Here is a 21449-nt window from a genome sequence, read left to right as displayed (position 1 = left end):
CTAAAACACCTTATCTGGAATCCTCGATTTGGTAAATGTACCACAAGTCCAATCTGTTCAAATTGAGTCTACATGCCTTTCATCAGGCGTTTATCTAGGGACTTCTTAATTATTGAACTATCTGTTATAAATGTAGTTCATGATTATTCTCTTTAGAAGCAGAACTTGTTGAATTCACAGCCTATCATACTTCTTTAAAATGTGGTAATGGTACAAAAATAGATAAACAAACCAGCGAAACAGAATAGAAAGTCTAGAAACAGACCCACAAAGCATACAGAAATCTAGTACCTATCTGGATAAAGGTAGCTTTTCAAAAAAAGTAAGGAAAAGATACACTAAAAAATACATCGGCACAAACTACAGAGCTATTTCTACCCAAGAAACAAATTCCAAATAAATTAGAAACTGCATGTAGGAAATAAAAATACATATTTCCTTTTAACTGTGGACTGGGAGAAGCTATACCTCAAAACCACAATACTATAATAAGCAAAATCAAAAGACAAACTAGAAAAGTACTTACAACTTATATCACAAAGGGTCCAAATCCCTAATACAAAAAGAGCAACCAAGATGAGAAAGAACACAAGCCAAATACAAATGAAATAGTGCTGTGTATGCTGAGTGAACCCAGCAGTGACTGCTGCTCCCTTTTGCAAGGCTGCTTACAAATCTGGCATAGTATTTGGGATCCTGGATTTTGAGAGGGTTCCCATCTTAACTGGAAAGAATCATCTGTTGTAACTATACAAGTCACATAGCTTATGCTGAATACCTGCTTTGTGTCTGGAAGTTTGCAGTCTTGGTATATGCCAGTTAGAAGCTGTCTATGTGACTTCTAGGCCCAGTTTCCTTTCCCCCTGTTTTGAAGAGGGCTCTTGTTATGTTTCCCAAGCTGGTCTGGAACTCACAATGGTCTACCTGAGTGCTGAAATTATGGGCATATACCACCATATCCAGGTAGGCACAGAGTTTACCTAATGAGGTACTCTAGTAGACAGCTCTAGTCATCCTATTTTCAGAGATCTAGCCTAGCAAACTATATCATCAATAGCTATGCACTGTATATAACTAAAGTTGGAGAATAGGCCAACAGTTCAACAGGGGCTTTGCTGAATTAACTATATTACATCCTATAATAAAAGAGTAAGCAGCTTAAAATTCCAACAAAAGACCTTCATAGACTGACACAAAGTTATTTCTAGGATTCATTATTAAGTGGAAGAAAGAAGTCAAAGCATATGAGAGTATGCAAGCTATACTACCTTTCTTCGGGAAAGGGAGGGACATAAAATGTGTGTGTGTGTGTGTGTGTGTGTGTGTGTGTGAGAGAGAGAGAGAGAGAGAGAGAGAGCACAGTAATATTGAAAAAGGAATCACTTGTAAGGATTAGTGTCTGACAAAAATGGCCACTCCTTATTATTTACCATAGCTAAGATATGGAACCAACCAAATGCCCCTCAGTAGATGAATGGATCAAGAAAATGTGATATATGTATATATATATATATATATATATATATACACACACACACACACACACACACACACACACACACACACACACACACACACACACACACACACACAATGGACTTCTATGCCTCCGTCAAAAAAAAATGACATTGCCTCTTTTGTTAGGAAATGGAAAGACTTGGAAAAAAATCATATTAAGTTAAGTTAGCCAGGCCCAAAGAAACATAGGTCCCATGGTTTCCCTTGTTTGCAGTGACTAGTACATGTCTAGGACAAGCAGAATAGTTCAAAGGCTATGTACATACGACCATATGAAATAATGTTAAGCAAAATGTACCCCAAGACAGGGACACAAGAGGTTTTTTTTTTTTTCTTGCTTGCTAGCGTTTTTAATGTACTTACGATACACTATGTGATTCTTTTGTTTCTATTGCATGTTCTTCCCCCATGGTATAACCCTATTTTCACTGGATTTGATGCTGGTGCTCTGCACCTTGTATATATATTTTTGTACTTTGGGGAGGGGAAGGGATATTGCAGAATGCTTCAATGAAGATGCAGGCTGACCCATTGTGAGAATGAGATGTACAGGACACTATATTGAAAGTGAACTTTACAATGTCGGGGTGGGGGGGGGGCAGGAGGAGTTGGGGAGGGAAGTGATGAGAGGGGGAAAATAAAGGAGGAGGTAACAATGCTCACTATGAAATGTACTCATTACCCTATTCATATAACTGTAACCCCTCTGTACAACATTTTTACAATTAAAAAAAATAGTAAAAAAAAAAGGCTGCTCCTGAGGAGGGAAAAATGGGTGAGGGGACAGTGATGGAAGTCAAGTTTCTCTCATTATAGTTTCTATTTTGGAAACTTGTAACTAGGTGGCATATTAAATAAAAAAAAATTTAAAAATTTTATTGTTATTATGAAGGCAATGTACAGAGGGTTTACAGTTACATAAGACAGGTAAAGAGTACATTTCTTTTCAGACAAATGTCATAGAAAGTAAAGTAAAATGAATAAACCTATCAATGGATGACATAGTCACATAAATGAAAGACACATTTCAAATGACTTTATAATACAACATTTTGATAGGGTAAGGTGATATACCAGCATTATGAAAATTAAGACAGAAGGACTGCTTGAGTCCAAGATTTCAAAACTAGCCTGGGCAGCAAAGCAAGATTCTATCTCAAAAAGAAAAAAGAAAAAACAAAGGAACATTTTGAATATGTATCCTTCGTAGAAAATGTTGTAAGGATAAAAGGAGTTCTAAAGAAATCTAAATTTTTATTGAGTAATTATTACTAATGATTACAATATCACTTATTATTTTGAAGCACTTAAATATACCATAAAATATAAAAAATAAGGAGTTATGTAAATGTCTTAGAAACCAAGATTTTCTGTCCAAGATGAAAGAATCAAGTACAAAAAGGAAGTAAAAGACCTATACTAAATCTGAGTTAAAATATCTATTAACTGATAATATATTTGTTTAAAAAGTAACACACACATACACACACACACACACACACACACACACACACACACACACACACACACACACACCTTCCTAGCTCCCTCTGAATAGTATTCTTCACTGAAAAAATAGTTGATTCCAGGATAGGTACAGAAAATGATCAACATGAGCTTGAGATCTGTTGTGCCAGAAAGCAAGGAAGGCATAGACTAATGGCTCACAGTGAGCAGTTGAGAAGTGAGGGGCACTGAGGGAGGGCAGGGGAGCAGGGAGGCATTCAGAGCAATGAAAAAATTTATATGATACTACAGTGGTAAATATGTCATTATGTATTTATTCAGACCCACAGAATATAAAAGGCCCAAGGGTGAGTTGTAACATAAACTACAACATGTCGATACATGATTATAGATAATAATAAATGGACCACTCTGCTGAGGGATGGGATGTATGGGAAATCTCTGTACTTGCTGGAAGTTTTACTGTGATTCTAAAACTGCTCCACAAAATAGGCTTTAAAAATAATTATAAAAACATGGAGAGGGCTAGAATATGGCTCAGAGTGGTTGTCTGTCATGTGTGAGGCGTTGGGTTTGATCTTCAGCCAACACACACACAACACACACACACACACACACACACACACACACACACACACACACACACACACACACTGGGGCCAATATGATATGCTTCTTCCTAGCCAAAGATGGGACAATTTAACATTTAAAAAGATAACATTTATTAAAATATTAAACAGTTATTTTTAAAAACTGAAAACAAAATAGTTCATATTAGTGTTCAAAAAAGATCTCCGCCAATGTTGGAAATGATCTGTACAACTTGGGGGGTGTGGGGCCAGGGAAAGTAGGAAAAAATTGAGGGGAAGGGTAACAAGTTTGACAAGAAATGTGCTCATTACCTTGTTTATGTAACTGTAACCCCTCTGTATATCACCTTAACAAGAAAAAAAGAAAGAAAGAAAAGAAAAAGATCTTAGCCAGATGCCAGTGGCTCATACCTATAATTCCAGCTATTCAGTAGGCTGAGATCCAAGGATCAAGATTTGAAGCCATTCAGGGCAGAAAAATCAAGCCGAACTATGACTTAAGTATTAATATTTGAACACCAGCCCTGAGTGAAAAAGCTAAGGTACAGCACCAAGGCTCTGAATTTAAGCCCCAATACTAGTAAGAAAAAAATAAATGAATAAAACAAGCAAAAATGATCACCTTAAATGTATCTTAATTATAAAGATAAAGATGAAATAGATGCAATCTCATAGTTTACACTTTTTACATCTGCAAATGAGTAATGGTATTCTCTAAAGAACATAAATTCAACAAAAACTAGAAGAAGGTTGAAATTAAGATGATAGTTAAGTACAACCTCAAACCAGAGAGGCTAACATTGTAAGTATGATAGGAAAAAAAATTGAGATAATCTTCACAGTTTTTCAGTATTCTTTACCTAAGTGAGAGTAAATCTAAGAGATTATAGTTGGTGGGAAGACATTCTACTACAGAGGGTAGTTTTCCTAATATAAATAACACTTGCATTATTTTTTATGGAAAGATAATATGGTCAAACATGGTGAAATAACAGACACTGACAGGAAAAAAAAAAACAGAGAAAGTACTTACAAATTTAAAGACTAAGAGGAAAAGAGAGGAAGGCAAACATTGCCATTGTCTACCACCAAGCTTCCCTGGGACCTTTGGGAAAAGGGAATTCTGTGGTATCCAGTTTGCAGATGACTAACTGAAACACTGTAATATCTAAGTTCTAATCCTGGCCTTACCAAATAATAGTCCTGTGACATCAAACAAATCACTTAATCTTTCTGGGGATCTCTAAGCTTCACTGTGCCTTGGTTGTTACATTATGAAAATTGAAAATTAGGTTATTTCATATTGACAGTACATTATTCTGATAGTGAATGAAATCAGGTACGCAGAAGAACTTTTTAAAATCTCCAAGGGATGGAAGATGCAAGATAGTTTCTTCCTTTCCTTCTCCCTTTCTCTTTATTTTCCTCATCATTATTGTTATTCTTCCTAATAGTATTATATCTCACTATTATTTGAAGCAGACTTGTAGTTAAAAATGATTGATGAGGGGCTGGGAAGGTGGCTCAGTGGTAGAGCACTTGCCTTGCATGCCTGAGGCCCTGGGTTCAATTCCCCAGCACCACATAAGCAAAAAAAAGCCGGAAGTGGCGCTGTGGCTCAAGTGGTAGAGTGCTAGCCTTGAGCTGAAGAGCTGAGGGACAGCACCCAGGCCCTGAGTTCAGGCCCCACGACCGGATCCAAAAAAAAAAAAAAATGATTGATGATTTGAAGTTATACACTGATAGCACAATTTTTAAACTGGTCAGTCTCGTGATTGCTCTACTTGAGTATTGGTTATTAAAAATTACCTATTTAGATGGGTGCCAGTGGCTCACGTCTGTAATCCTTGCTACTCAGGAATCTGAGATCTGAGGATTGCAGTTCAAAACCAGCCTGGGCAGGAAAGGCCATGAAACTCTTATTTCCAATAAACCACCAGAAAACCACAAGTGGTGCTGTGGTTCAAGTGGTAAAGCGCTTGCCTTGAGCTGAAGAGCTGAGAGACAGCACTCTGGCCCAGAGTTCAAGCCCCATGACCAAAAAACCCACAAAAAACCTATTTACTTCTCTACTTAGATGTCTGAATTAAACCTAATTCTGTCACTTGTTGACTTGGATCAATGACTGAAGTGAAGGTAGGAAAAAATTACTTTATCTTTGGAGGTCTCTAGTACCACTAAGCTGTCTAATATAAAATAGAAGTTATGATATAATTCTCAATCTTTATATATTGTTTTCTCCTTATACCTTCACAAATTAAGGGGAAAAATTCTTTTAAGAGTGAAGGGTTAGCTGAGTATGGTCGTGCACACCTGTAATCTTAGCACTTGGGAAGCTGAGATAGGAAGGTTGAAAGTTTAAGGTCAGCCTCAAAACAATACCATGTCTCGCCAAAAACCAAAAGCAGAAGGTGGTAGGAAGAAAGGAAGGAGACATGAGAGGGTAGATGAGTGTGTATTACTTAACGTTAGATTAAAAGGTGATTCCTAAAAGTGTAACAGGTTTTTTTTTACTTTTTTTAAAATAAGTTTTTTATTGTGAAAATACTGTACAGAGGGGTTACAATTACATGAACAAGGTAATGAGTATATTTCTTATCAAGCATTGTTACCTCCTCCTTTGTTTTTCCCCTACCCTCCAATCTCCACAACTACACCCTCGTCACCCACCCCCCTACACCCCCACACCCCCACACCTCCACCCCTTCCTAAGTTTTTGTAAAGTTTGTTTTTCGACATAGCATCTTGTTGCAATGGGTCAACCTGTAAACAATTTGTTTTTTCCCTTTCTCTCCCCAAATTATACCAATATCAAATACAGTGAAAACAGGGGTTGTACCATGGGGGAGGGACATAAAAAGCAGCAAAAATATCAAATAGTACCTTATAAATACGTTAGAAACAACAGCAAGAAAGAAAAAACCACTTGTGTCCTTATCTTGGGGTTTATTTTGCTTAACATCATCTTATCTGACCTTTTCTGCTTGTCTCAGACATATGCTAGTTATTGCAAATAAGGAAAACCATAGGACTTATGTTTCTTTGGGCCTGGCTTACTTCACTTAATATAATTTTTCCAAGTCTTTCCATTTCCGAACAAATGGGGAGATGTCATTCTTTCTGATGGAGGCATGGAATTCCATTGTGTAAATGTACCACATTTCATTGATCCATTCATCTACTAAGGGGCATCTAGGTTGGTTCCATATCTTAGCTATGGTAAATAATGCTGCAACAAACATAGTTGTGCTGATAGCTTTAGTATGGTCTTGTTTGTGATCATTCGGGTAAATGCCCAAAAGTGGGAATGCTGGTACATAGGGAAGCTCTATGTGGAGTCTTTTGAGGAACTTTCATACTGCTTTCCAAAGTGATTGAACAAGTTTACACTCCCACCAACAAGGCAGTAGGGTTCCCTTCTGGCCACAGCCCCTTCAGCATCAGTTGTTATTAGAGATCTTGATTATAGCCATTCTAACTGGAGTGAGATGGTATCTCAATGTTGTTTGGATTTGCATTTCTTTTATGGCTAGAGGTTGAGCGTTTCTTCATGTGTCTGTTGCCCATTTCCTCTTCAGAGAAGTTTCTCTTTAAGTCTTTAACCCACTTATTTATTGGGTAGTTGTTACTTTGAGTTCCAACTATATTTTATTTATTTATTTATTTATTTTGGGGGGGAGTCTGGTTGTGAGGCCTGAACGCTGGGGCTGGGCGCTGTCCCTCAGCTCTTCAGCTCAAGGCTAGCACTCTACCACTTGAGCCACAGCGCCACTTCCGGCTTTTTTCTTTTTGCTTATGTGGTGCTGAGGAATCAAACCCAGGGCCTCATGCATGCAAGGCAAGCGCTCTACCACTGAGCCACCTTCCCAGCCCTCCAAGTATATTTTAGATATGAGACCCTTGTCTGTTGTATGGCTAGTGAATTCTTCTCCCAATAAATGGGCTTTCTGTTATCTTGCTAGCTATGTCCTTTGCCATGCAGAAGCTCTGCAACTTCATGCAACCCCATTTGTCCAACCTTTCTTTCATTTGTTGTGTTTCTGGGTCTTTAGTAAGAAAATTTCAGCCTGTGCCAAGGAGACCTGTGGTTTCTCCTATTCCTTCCTGTAATGTTTTCAGAGTGTCTGCTTTGACTGCAAGGTCTTTGATCCATTTGGGGTTGATTCTGGTGCAGGGTGATATATAAGGATCTAGTTTTCTACAAGTGATTAACCAATTTTGCCAGCACCATTCACTGAAGAGGCTGTCTTTCTTCCACTCTAATTTTTTAGCCCCCTTATTGAAGATTAGATGGCTAGAGATCTGTGGGTTCATTTCTGGGTTTTCAATTCTATTCCATTGGTCCTGAGGTCTCTTCTTGTGCCAGTACCAAGCTGTTTTGATTACTATGGCTTTGTAGTAGAGTTTGAAATTTGGTATTGATATTCCTCCAGCACTGTTCTTTCTGTTAAGGATCGTTTTTGCTATTCGGGGTCTTTTATTGTTCCATATGAATTTTTGCATTGCCTCTTCTATTTCCTTGAAGAATGAGGTTAGAATATTGATAGGCATCACACTGAATTTGTAGATAGCCTTGGGAAGTATTGCCATTTTCATGATTTTGATCCTTCCAATCCAGGAGCATGGGAGGTTTTTCCATTTTTTAAGATCTGTTTTGATTTTCTTTTTCAGGTTTTTAAAGTTTTCATCATAGAGGTCCTTCCTTTTTTTAGTTAAGTTAATTCCTAGGTATTTTATATTTTGTGGGGCTATTACAAAAAGAGTTGCTTTCAGGCGGGCTCTTCTCATTGTTTGCATACAGAAAAGTCATTGATTTTTTGAGGGTTAATTTTATATCCTGATACTTTGCCAAAGTTTCTAATCAGCTCAAATAATTTAGGAGTGGAGTCCGTGGGATTCTTTAAATATAAGAGTATGTCATTTGCAAAAAGGGAGAGTTTTACTTCATCTTTCCCTATTTGTATCCCTTTTAGGTTTGCATCTTGTCTTATTGCTGTAGGTAGGCATTCTAATACTAAATTGAAGAAAAGTGGAGAGAGTGGATATCCTTATCTCGTTCCTGAGTTTAGAGGAAATGGCTTTAGTTTTTCACCATTAAGAATAATGCTGGCTGTAGGTTTGTTATATACAGCCTTTATTGTATTGAGGAATGTTCCATGGATTCCTAATTTTTCCAGAGCCTTCATCATAAAGGGGTGTTGGATCTTGTCTAATGCTTTTTCTGCATCTATTGAGATTACCATGTGGTTCTTATCCTTGCTCTTGTTGATGTGATAAATTATATTAATTGATATGCGTATATTGAACCAGCATTGCATCCCTGAAATGAATCCTGTTTGATCATGGTGTATGATTTTTTGGATGAATTTTTGAAGTCAATTGGTCAAAATTTTGTTGAGAAGTTTTACATCGATGTTCATCAAAGAAATGGGTCTATACTAATAGTATAATTGTTTATTAAGAATCTGCTTATAAGGCTACAGCAAAAACTTCCATCCTGAGAACAGTCACATGATTCCCAGAACTATCAAACCATCAATGGTCAGCACTGGAAAAATACTCAGAAAGAAGTACTGGCATTTAGTCCAAAGTCATTAGACCTGGCAAAGCACAGCTAGTGGGGGTTGGGGCACCTTCTCCAAGGGCCTGTCTAGTACTACAACTCCCTTCTACCTCCACAGCAAGAGTAATTAGAAGATCACTACTACAAGCCCAGGGGTTCATAATTTCAACACACTAATGTTGTGTGTGTGTGCAGGCTACTTATATATAATAACATGACTTTCTGCTTGATAATCAAAAGGAAGAGTCACAAAATGAAGATGATGGTTTTTGGAGCCGGTGGCTATCATTGTATATAAAAGATGAGTACAGAAGAGATACAGTAGTATTTGTTTTTTGTTTTGCATTTTCAGACATTTTAAATAGGTAAGTTCTTGAGGACAGGTCCTGCATTTCTGTCCACATTCCATGCTTGGCTAAGTGATACAGAACATTTATGGAATATGCACCATCAGGTTTGGCTAGGGACACAGAATCCAGCACCAGATCAAATTCCATCCCTGCCATTAATTCATTAGTTCTGGTCTTAAGGAGGGATGTAACCCAGTGGGCTATACACCTGGGCCTGCTGGTGATTTTCCTCCTTGCTAGGTGGCTTCAGAGATCATGGGAGCCTTCTAGCTGCTGCTGCCTTATTTCAAAAAAGAAGGCAAATTTTAAAAAAAGAGAAAAAGAAAAATTATATTTTAACATGTATAGCATGATTTAACTATGTACATATTATGTAATAATTCTACAACGAATAAACATATTCATTAAAACAGCCATCATGTATATGTATATGAGGGGGTGGAGGGGTTGGGGTGAGTGTATATGTTAAAGGAAGACTGGATATTTATGTTCCCTCCTAAATTCTTAGATTGAAACCCACTGCCTAATACAATGCTAGTAAGAGTTGGGCCTTTGAGAAATGATTAGGTTACAAGAGTGAGGCCCTCATGAATAAGCCTAGTATGTTTATAAAACAGACCTGAGCCAGGTGCAGGTGACTCATGTTTGTAAGACTAATTACTCAAGAGGTAGAGATATGAGGAGCACAGTTCGAGGCCAGCCAGGGCAGCAAAGTCCATGTGACTCTTATCTCTAATAAACTACTCAGAAAAAGCTTCGAGTGATGGTGTGGCTCAAGTGATAGAGTGCTAGCCTTGAGCATATACAGGCTCAGGCACAGTGCCCAGGCCCTGAGTTCAAGCCCCAGGGGCCAGCACAAAAACAACAAAAAGAGACCTGATAAAGCTACTCTGCTTCTCTAGTATGCAGGGACATTTACAAACTGATATGCTGGCCCTCAGCACACATGGAATCTGTTGCTGCTTTGATCTTAGATGTCTTAGTCTTCAGAACTGTGAAAAAATAAGTATCTGTTGTTTATAACCACTTAGGTTATAATCATCCAGAACAGCAGTTTAAATAGCCTGAAGAAAGGCAGGGTAGATTAAAGGCTCTTCTAGTTATAACACTATGAAAAATTATTCATCTGTCAACAAGAAAATTCATGTATTCAATTCAAGCACTGTACTCACCTGAACTGGCTTTCAGAAAGCAGAATCTAGAGTTCCTTGTGTTCCCAAATAGCACTACCCTCTCAAAGGTAAGCTGATCTTGCTTCCCACTTCTTGTCATCCTTGCCTCTGATTTTCTTGGTAACTTGCCACTTTTACTTCCACAATGGTCATTTTTTCTTTCCAGTGAGAAAAATATCAGCCTACATACACACACACACACACACACACACACACACACACACACCAGCATACTGCTACACATCTACAAAGAAATTGCAGTGTACCTTGTCTTATAATTGCAATTCACTAACTATCAACTTTGTATGGAGATGAAAATGAAAAAGCAGGCCTTACTGCTTATACCTGCATTTGTTAATCAATAATCTATCTCCACTACTTACTCAATTGCTAACTGGTGGAAAGGCTACTTAAAACAAAAAAGACCAAAAACCTAATAATTCCAGGGTCCTTTAATCCTTGCACTGGGAGTGACATCTACATATGTTCTGTATCAGTTGGCACTGAGCTTTCTGGAGCTCCGCCAGGCACAAATGAGGATTACCCAGCAAGTATAAGAGTGCTAGCGCTGTTCATGATTATATGCCTCGCAGGGATTCACCTTGAACATCTGGACCCTGATGACGGGAGACAATAGCACTCACTCTAGATCCTAGGAAAGTCTTATGCCTGAAGCAAAGATTTCATCATTACCAGGGAAAGATGAGCTCACCTTCTATGGTCCTGGCAGAGTAGCCTCTCAATAAATAATTTAAAAATGAATGGATCAAAGACCTCGAAGTCAAAGCAGACACCATGAAAACGTAACAGGAAGGAATAGGAGAAACTCTAGGTCTCCTTGGCACAGGATGAAATTTTCTTAATAGACACACAGAAACACAACAGATCAAAGAAAGGTTGGGCAATGGGATTGCATGAAGTTACAGGGCTTCTGCATGGCAAAGGACATAGCTAGCAAGATCAAAGAAAGCCCACAGATTGGGAAAAGATCTTCACTAGTCATATAATGGACAAGGGTCTCATATCTAAAATATATCTCGAACTCAAAAACTTAAATCCTCCAACAAACCCCCAAAGAAACAACTGCCCAATAAATAAGTGGGCTAAAGACTTAAAGAAAAACTCCTCTGAAGAGGAAATAAGAATGGCCAATAGACATATGAAGAAATGTTCGACCTCTCTAGCCATAACAGAAATGCAAATCAAAACAACATTGAGATACCACTTTACCCAGTTAGAATGGCAAAAATCAAGAACTCTAATAACAACAGATGCTGGAGGGGATGTGGACAGAAGGGAACCTTACTTCATTGTTGGTGGGAGTGTAAACTTGTTCAACCACTTTGGAAAGCTGTATGGAGGTTTCTCAGAAGACTCCACATAGAGCTCCCCTATGACCCAGCAATCCCACTTTTGGGCATTTACCCAAATGATCACAAACAAGACCATACTAAAGCCACCAGCTCAACTATGTTTGTTGCAGCATTATTTACCACAGCTAAGATAATGGAACCAACCCAGATGCCCCTCAGTAGATGAATGGATCAAGAAAATGTGATACACACACACACACACACACACACACACACACACACACACACACACACACACACACACACACACACACACACTGACATTGCCCCATTTGTTAGGAAATGGAAAGACTTGGAAAAAATTATATTAAGTGAAGTAAGCCAGGCCCAAAGAAACAGGTCATTTGCAATAACTAGTATATGTCTGGGCCAAGCAGAAAAGGTCAAAAGCTATGTACATATGGCCAGATAAGATGATATTAAGCAAAATAAATCCCTATAGGGACACAAGTGGTTTTTTCTTTCTTGCTATTGTTCCTAACGTATTTATAATGTACCATGTGATTTTTTTTTTATTTTTGTATGTTCTTCCCCCATGGCATAACCCCTGTTTTCACTGTATTTGATGTCAGTGCCCTGCATCTTCTATATACTCTTCTCTAGCTTGGGGAGGGGAAGGAAAAAAACAAAATGCTTAAATAGGGATACAGGTTGACCCATTGTAACAATGAGATGTACAAGATACTATGTTGAAAAATGAACTTTACAATTTAAGTGGGGAGGCGGGGGGGGGGGGGGGGGGGGGGTGAGGGGAGGAAGAGGGAGGAGGTAGGAGGGAAGGGATGCTAGGGGAAAACCAAGGGAGGAGATAACAATGCTTGATAGGAAATGTACTCATTACCTTGCTCCTGTAACTGTAACCCCTCTGTACAGTATTTTTTCTTTTTTTGCCAGTCATGGGGCCTATACTCTGGGCCTGGGCACTATCCCACAGCTCTTCAAAGCTAGCGCTCTACCACTTGAGCCACATCCGGCTTTTTCTGCTTATGTGGTGCTGAGAAATCAAACCCAGGGCCTCATGCATGCAAGGTAAGCACTCTACCACTGAGCCACTTTCCCAGCCCTCTGTATGGTATTTTTACAATAAAAAACGTATTTAAAAAAATGAATGGAACCCTGCAGTTTTCTCCTTAAGCACCAAATAGAGATTTACAACAATACTGTCTATAAAGGAAGTGCAAAAACCAAAAGGTTGTGTTTTGGTGATGGTTTTATCTCAATGTACCATAGTTTTCTGCAGCTAAGGCTCCTACACCTGGGCTGTGTATGTCTAGATGTCAGAACCATATTACAGTTCTGTGTCACAGCAGTCAGCAGGGTCTATTATTTCAAGTGAAGTTAACTTACTCCATTCTTACATCAGGGCTCTTGAAAACTTGTGTCTTAACAAAGCTTCTGAACATTTTCCACGCTGGCCAACTCAGCAAATCATAGGAACATTTCATGAACATGCCCCCAATTTCATGACTCAGAGGTCAACAGCTAAATTCTCCCCACGGTGTTTCGTCTGGCAAAGGATACTGCAGGCCTGAGGCCACAGCGCTGGTGCGATAGCCTCCCAGGCGCTGCCCACTCTCAGAGCAGTGCCAGGCAAACTGCTTATCCTGTCCCGTGCTCAGCACCCACTCCAGCTCCAGGACAAAAAGGACCATCGTCACTCGGCTCTGATGCGCTAGAAACCAAGAGACAAAAAAATACAATGCATAATGAAAGCATCCTAAGAAGACTTGGAAAGCATGGTCCTGAGAAGCATCACCCCTTTCCCCCCACCCTACCAAAGAGCTAGCAATCATATGCTGTTAGGGCCAAGGCAGAACAGTAGTTCTTATCAGGGCGGGATTCCCTTGTAGACAGGCATGCCTGAGTTTTTGTTTTTGTTTTTTTTTTGGGGGGTCCGGTCGTGGGGCCTGAACTCTGGGCCTGGACGCTGTCCCTTAGCTCTTCAGCTCAAGGCTAGCACTCTACCACTTTAGCCACAGCGCCATTTCCGGCTTTTTTCTTTTTGCTTATGTGGTGCTAAGGAATCGAACCCAGGGCCTCATGCATGCAAGGCAAGCGCTCTACCACTGAGCCACCTTCCCAGCCCTATTTTTTTTTTGGGTCCAGTCGTGGGGCCTGAACTCTGGGCCTGAGTGCTGTCCCTCAGCTCTTCAGCTCAAGACTACTGCTCTACCACTTGAGCCACAGGGCCACTTCTGGCTTTTTTCTTTTTGCTTATGTGGTGCTGTTGCTCCACTCCTACTCCACTTGTGCTAACCCAAGAATCATTGTCTCAAAGGGCTTCAAATGACTTGGCCATGTTTCTCAACATATTAAGGTTGCTACCCAGTGTGATCATAAAACAATCAGGAATGACATTTGTAATGTCTTGCCACTTTAAATGCACTTTTCATAAAATTAAAGCATGTACTGTTTCTGTTGTTGAAGAGTGTTTTGGAAGCTCTTAATGAAATTACAAATGAACAACTTTCTGTTCAAATATATAGAAAAAAAAGACAGCATGATAAAAAGAGAATGAAATCTATTATGCCAAAAGACGAATATATGAGATAATGAAGCCAGTTTTGGGGCTTGAACTCAGGGCCTAGCTTTTTTTCATTCAAGGGTAGTGTTTTACCACTTGAGCCACAACTCTGCTTGCTGCTTTTTGGTGGTAAATTGGAGATAAGAGTTTCATGGACTTTTTCCTGCTCAGGCTGGCTTTGAACTGCCATTCTCGATTATTGTCTCCTGAATAAGGATTCTGAATATTTATCATATGGATGAAAAGATCTTTAGGAGTCTGTCTATGAAATCATATTTTTAGTCAAAGACTACTTTTGACCTTTATGGTGGTTGGTTCTCTAGAAGGCAGATACAATGCTAGAGAAATCATAGTATTGCTGCTTCCATATTCCCTGAGATTCTTTCTTTTTAAATATCAGATTTAAAACAAACAGGTATTTGTTGAATTGGCTATCCTGTGGGTACTCCTTTTGTTGTTTATTTGTCTACTTTTTGAGGTAGGGTCTCACTACATAGCCCTGGATGGCTTTGAATTCACAATTATCCTGGCTCAGCCTCCCAAGTATTGACAATTCAGGTTTATACATCATGTCCAAATACTTCACCCCATCCTTATAGTTATAAAAATTATTATTATTATCATTATTATTGCATAGTTATATAAAGAGGCTTCAAGTCCATAAATTATGAGTACAATGCATCTTGATCAGTCTCACCTCTTCCATCATTCTCCCCTACATTACTGCCATGCACATGAGCAGAAAAGTGTCTGTTGAGCACCTGTTCTCAGTGATGTAGACATCACTTAATGTTTCTTAATGTTGACCCAACAGTGCATTTCTGGGATAAAAATGACTTGATAATTTTTTTAACATATTACTGAGTTTGGTTAAATGAAGAATGGTAGACTACTTTTCTGTTCTTGTTGTTATAGTTTTAGCATCAAGAAGTACTGATTTCATAGAATGGGCTGGAAAGTCTTTCATTTCTCCAAAGATTTGGTTCATTATGAAATAATCTTCTTTATCCTTGGTAATCATCTTTGCTCAGAGATCTTCTTTGATATTAACAAAACTATCTAGCTTCATTTTAATTAGTGTCTTCTCATGACATATCTTCTTCCATTTTCTGAACTTATATCTTTAAACTTAAAGTCAGCTGTGAACACCTTATATTCTATTCTAAGATTGTAATTCAATCTGACAGTCTGCCTTTTAAATTGGCTTTAGATCATTTATTGCTATTGTCAATGTTATATTTAAAGCTATTATCTGTTTGTTTTCTATTTTTCATATTTTTTCCTTGTCTTTTTTTCCTCTTGGAACTATTTTCTAATTCTATTTTATTGCCTTGGTTAGCTTATAAGCTGCAATTGTTACTTTAATGACCGTTCTAGGATTATTTGTAATTTCTTGTTAATTGTTACCTACTAGAGTCCTTCCTTAACATTTCATGTATATATAGCATAAAAACTGTGCAATGGGGCTGGGAAGTTGGCTCAGTGATAGAGCGCTTGCCTTGTACGCTTGAGGCCCTGGGTTCGATTCCTCAGCACCACATAAGCAGAAAAAAAAAAAAGCTGGAAGTGGCGCTGTGGCTCAAGTGGTAGAGTGCTAGCCTTGAGTTGAAGAGCTGAGGGACAGTGCCCAGGCCCAGAGTTCAGGCCCCACGACCGGACCCCCCACCCAAAAAAATATATATATACTATGCAATGGTGGGCTGGGGATGTGGCTCAGTGGTAGAGTGCTTGCCTTGCATGCATGAAGCCCTGGGTTCAATTCCTCAGTACCACATAAACAGAAAAGGCTAGAAGTGGCACTGTAGCTCAAGTGGTCGAGTGCTAGCCTTGAGCAAAAGAAGCTCAGGGACAGTGCCTAGGCCCTGAGTTCAAGAACCAGGACTGGCAAAACAAACAAACAAACAAAACAAAAACCCTGTACAATGGTATATTTCTATTTCTCCTTACCTCCCTGCTTTTGTGTTATTGTTCTCACATATTTTTGCTTTTTCATATGATATGAACCCCATGGAACTTTGTCATTAATTTTACTTAAGTGCCTAATGTCCTTACCTAATGGTCTATCTAACAAACAATCTGAAAGTTATTACTATTTAGGCATTTTTCATTCTTTTTAGTGGATGTTCATTTTCCCTTTGATATCACTTTCTTCCTGAAGGACTTCCTGTAACACTTCTTTCAGTGCATGTCCATTGTGATTAATTGTTCTAATTTTTATTTCTAAAAAAATATTTCCTTTTTTTTTTTTTTGGTGGTCGTGGGGCTTGAAGTCTGGGCCTGAGCGCTGTCCCTCAGCTCTTCAGCTCAAGGCTAGCTCTCTACCACTTGAGCTACAGCGCCACTTCCAGTTTTCTGGTGGTTTATTGGAGATAAAGAGTTTCACGGACTTTCCTGCCTGGGCCGGCTTTGAACCACGATCCTCAGATCTCAGCCTCCTGAGTAGCTAGGATTATAGCATGAGCCACTGGCGCCTGGCAAAATATTTCCATTTTTGAGAGATTTTCTCAGGATATAGAATCTCAATTAATAAAAGCTGGGCATGTTTGTATGTACTTATCATCCCAGCTATGTGAGAAGTAAAAATAAGAGCATCTTGTTCAAGGCCAGTCCAAGAATAAACTCAAACCCCTATTTGAAAAATAATTAAAGGAAAAAGAACTATTTGAAAAATAATTAAAGGAAAAAGAACTATAGCTCAGGGGGAAGCATGACTCAAGTAGTAGAATACCTGTAGCAACTATGAGGCCTTGAGTTCAAACCCAGTACTATCAAAAGAAATAAAATCTTCCTATTTTATTTGTTTTTCCCCTCGCCATTTCTCCCTGTTTACCTTTCCTTTCTTTTTCCCCCCATTTTTTTCTTTTCCTCTTTTTTTTTGAAAGAAGATCTTACCTAGCCTAGGCTGGTCTCAAACCCTTGACCTTTGGGCCTTATGCTCCTGAGTACTAGCATAACAAATATGTACTACTACACCAGCTTTTGATTTGTTCAATTAATTAAAATATGTTCTGGTCTCTTTCAGATTATTGATCATTTTCTGAGATCCTTTCTCTAATTTGTGATATATGCTATATATTTTCAAAACTGTTTTAAAATTATGTATTCATCTTAAGCAGTTTTTGTTTTTTGTTTTGTAGTGCTGGGATCAAATTTGGTACCTTGCATATACTAGATAAGTGTTCTACCATGGACCTATTGCCTTAGCCAAACAATTCTTGTCTTTGCTATTGTACCAGTTGTCTTATGAAGACAGCTTTCACATTTATTTCTAGCAGGTACTTCAAGGTTATCACTAATCAAAAACAAATTTTATGTTAATATTTTCACAGCCCTTCCAGCTCAACATAATTGGTTTAAATTTGCATTTGAAACCCAAAAGTTTTTGGGTGAGTTTTAGATTTATCATGAGGGATGTTCCTGCCTATTCAGCATCACCGTGAGGAATAAATTTCCTTGTCACCTCTGGGCCAATGAGAAAGGTTTCTTCCCCTTTCATTCCATGTTAATATAGTCCTTTATAAGTTTTCTATGGAAATCTTGGTTCTAGTGTTTCATCTCCCTCAGGCTCTAAACCTTGTCTCTGATCCCCAAGTACATGTTCATACTCAAGCACTAGCTATTACTACTTCCCTTTATCTCCACAAGACAGCTGTAATATAAGCTGTTATGTCTATTACTATGAGATTTAGTTCTCTCTGCTCTGGGAACTGGGGAATTTTGTTCTTCTCAAGAGTGTATCATTACATAAAAATAAACAACCAAAACATCAAAAAGTGTTGCTTACCATTTTTACCATGTTTGTGAAGAAAACTTCTATAACAGTCTAGGTATCCATTTTTTAATAATCCTCTTGTAGATAAAGTAGAAACAGATAAACTATATTTTAAGAAACTCTCTCAAATAATGGTGCCTAAGCTTGGTTTCTCATATGTTCTTCATATGTGCATCTGTGAGGCCAATCAGAATTTTTTGTTTGTTGTTTGTACTTATAATGGGGCTTGAACTCAGGACCTTGTACTCTCATTTGACTTTTACACTCATGGCTGGTGCTCTACCACCTGAGCCATGCCTCCACTACCAGCTTTTTGCTGGTTATTTGGAACTGAGTCTCTTGGGTTGGTCTGCCAGGCTGGATCCTAACCTTGATCCTTAGGTCTCAGCTTCCTGAGTAGTTAGGACTACAGGCATGAGCCACTGGCACCAGCCTCAATTAGTATTTTTAACAAGACAGTAGAGAACCACATATTTTAACAGGCATATATCTATAAAAAAAAACACAAAACTTGGTAGAAATTAGTGTATAAATGATAACTGTAGTAGAAAAATATCTTGATAAGCAGAAATGATGAACTAAATATGATAATGAACAGCATGTAAAGTCTAGGAACTAAAACCAAAAATAAAAACAAAAACAACTTCAAAGCTGGTCATGGTCACACATACCTCTAATGTTAGCACTTGGGAAGCTAAGGCAGGAGGATCATGAATTTGAGACCAGCTTGGACTGTATCCATGAGAATCTGTCTCAAAGAACCAAAAATAAAAAAAGAAACATACAGAAAACACACACACACAACCAAAACAAAAAAAACCCTCCACCTCAAAAAGCTGGATAACCAAAAAAAAAAAAAAAATCCATCAAAAATACAGAATACAGTCTAAAAATAATTCTTAAGAGGACTGTTGAGGTAATAAATGCCCCATATGAACTACAGTGTAAAATGGCTGCCAGAAAGTTCATCTTTGTTCTATGACAAGACTGAGACACTCTTATCTCCAATTAACCAGTAAAAAGTTGGAAGTAGAGCTGTGGCCAAGTGGTAGAGCATCAGCCTTGAGTGAAAAGCTAAGGGAGAACAACAGGCCCAGTTTTGGCAAAAAGGGGGAAGGAAGAAAAAGAACAGTGTGCAGGAGAGGGAAGAACTTTGATTTTGTTCTTAATCAGATTACACACACATAAATTAGTTATCTACTGCTGTGTATAATAACTTACCTAAAAGTTGGTGGATCAAAATCATTAACATTTGTTATCTAGTTTTTGTGGGTTAGAAATCTTGGTGCATTTTGTCTGAATGCCTCTACCCTAAGGTTTCTCACAGGATGGACTCAAGGTGTGGGATGTAGATGAGGTCTCATCTGAAAGCTTAACAGATGCAAGGTCTGTTTCACAGCCCTTTCACATAATACTTCTGGGCTGAACTGGGAGAATTAGGATACCAATGGATGTGAACAAGGCATCATTCAGTTCTTCAGCACACAGGCCTCTCCACTGGACTCCAAGGATAGCAGGTTTCCATCAGACACATAAACAAGAAAGAAGAGAGGGCCAATCTTGGTGTCTCCAAACCTAATCTTGGAAGGGACCATCATGACTAGCTAGATATTATAGGTTTGGCTCATGTTCAAGGGGAGGAGTGTGAATGACAGGAGACAGTGTGCATAGGAACCATTTTAAAGGTACCTCTCATACTAGGCATACTTTTAGATGGATCTAGTAGCACAGTGATATCCCAAATTTGTGGCCAAGACAATTAAAACTCATTTTTAAAGAACAAAAGCTTGGGTTGTAAAAAGCAAGAGCTGAAATATAAAATACTTCAATGTTTAATTTAAAGTTTTTTTTAAGAAACCAACAAATCAAAAGGAGAACAAGAGAGACTGCTGTATTCAGTTATAGTCATTCCAATAGGCAACGGCCAACAAAGGAACTTTCTAATATATCACACAACAGTTTAATGAACCTATTATCTAGGCATATTTTACATTGGTCTATAGATTGCTTATAAACAAACATTCTACTTCTTGTTCACTACTCCAATCCTGAGTTACTATAACAAGTAGGTTCTTAATAAATGTTTGATGTAAAAAAGTAGAAAAATTATTATTAAGAATTATATTATGGTTGATAAGAAATGTACTCATTAACTTGCCCATGTAATTGTAACCCCTCTGTACAGTATTTTCACAATAAAATGTTTAAAAAAAGAATTATATTATGGGAAAATGAATTCTAGTTTCAAATTTTCAAATAAAGATCTTAATGCTTAGATCTTTCCCAAATCAGACTGTGAAAAATCATCAATAGATAGTTTGAAGACTGTGTAATTTAAAACTTCCTCCAACTCCCTACCTTGATAGTTTTTCACAGAAGTCATCTTGTTATAATCTTCTGACAAAATAAACTCCTGCAAAAGAAAAGAAAAATCTTAAGCAAAAAGAAACCCTTTAAGTTAGAAATTATATTTTGGTAAAACAAGATTTTATAAAGCCAATAATCATAGAATTACATCAATATTAGTGCTTTGCCAATCAACTCAGTATTTGTGTACCTATCTAAAAGAAACTATAATTACAATTCAATGCAAGTATCACAGTCTTTACCATGTAACTCTTCAATTGACTTTAAAATATATGTATGAGAAAAAAAACTGCATCAAGTTCAGCATCTTGCAATTTGAAAAATATATTAGATTCAAAATACTTTTCTCTCTGCGGTGTCACAGTTGAAAATTTGCCAATGAGCAAATAGATCACAATTTTCTACTAGAGAAATAGGTATATGAGAGTCTGTGCTAAATGGACAATCTCAAGGCTGTTTCTTGCTCATTCCTTGTAGCTAGGTATGTTGCACAGTGCCTTGGCACAGTAAGTAATCCATAAATACTGGTCAATTATATGGAAGGCACCTCCCAACTTGAGATCAGTTTGGATATCAACTGCATTTTTTCATATATAGCACACTGTATATACTCCCTGTAGGAACACATAAAAGGTGAGTGTGTGGGTTTCATCTAAGCACCTATGTAGAAACATTGCACAGGTACAAGACAAGTGTTGGGCTAGCCAAGTTTTGAGTCCTTGAGCTTCTTTCAGATGCAAAACATCCACATAT

General features: G+C 38.1%; 1 protein-coding gene across 2 annotated transcripts in view; it reads right to left on the bottom strand.

Moving 5' to 3' along the window:
- Wdfy2 (WD repeat and FYVE domain containing 2) overlaps nt 1-21449 on the bottom strand; it is a 243666-nt gene that overhangs the window by 112271 nt on the left and 109946 nt on the right. For both annotated transcript variants that reach the window (XM_042685433.1, XM_042685434.1), the window contains exons 4-5: nt 20688-20742; nt 13555-13705 (exon numbers count right to left, since the gene is read on the bottom strand). In XM_042685433.1, the coding sequence (XP_042541367.1) occupies nt 13555-13705; nt 20688-20742 (206 nt within the window). The remainder of the gene's footprint in view (nt 1-13554; nt 13706-20687; nt 20743-21449) is intronic.

This window comes from Dipodomys spectabilis, unplaced genomic scaffold (assembly GCF_019054845.1).
Source record: "Dipodomys spectabilis isolate Male_0828 unplaced genomic scaffold, ASM1905484v1 ptg000095l, whole genome shotgun sequence".
Taxonomy (NCBI): domain Eukaryota; kingdom Metazoa; phylum Chordata; class Mammalia; order Rodentia; family Heteromyidae; genus Dipodomys; species Dipodomys spectabilis.
This window is presented reverse-complemented; position numbering and strand designations above follow the sequence as displayed.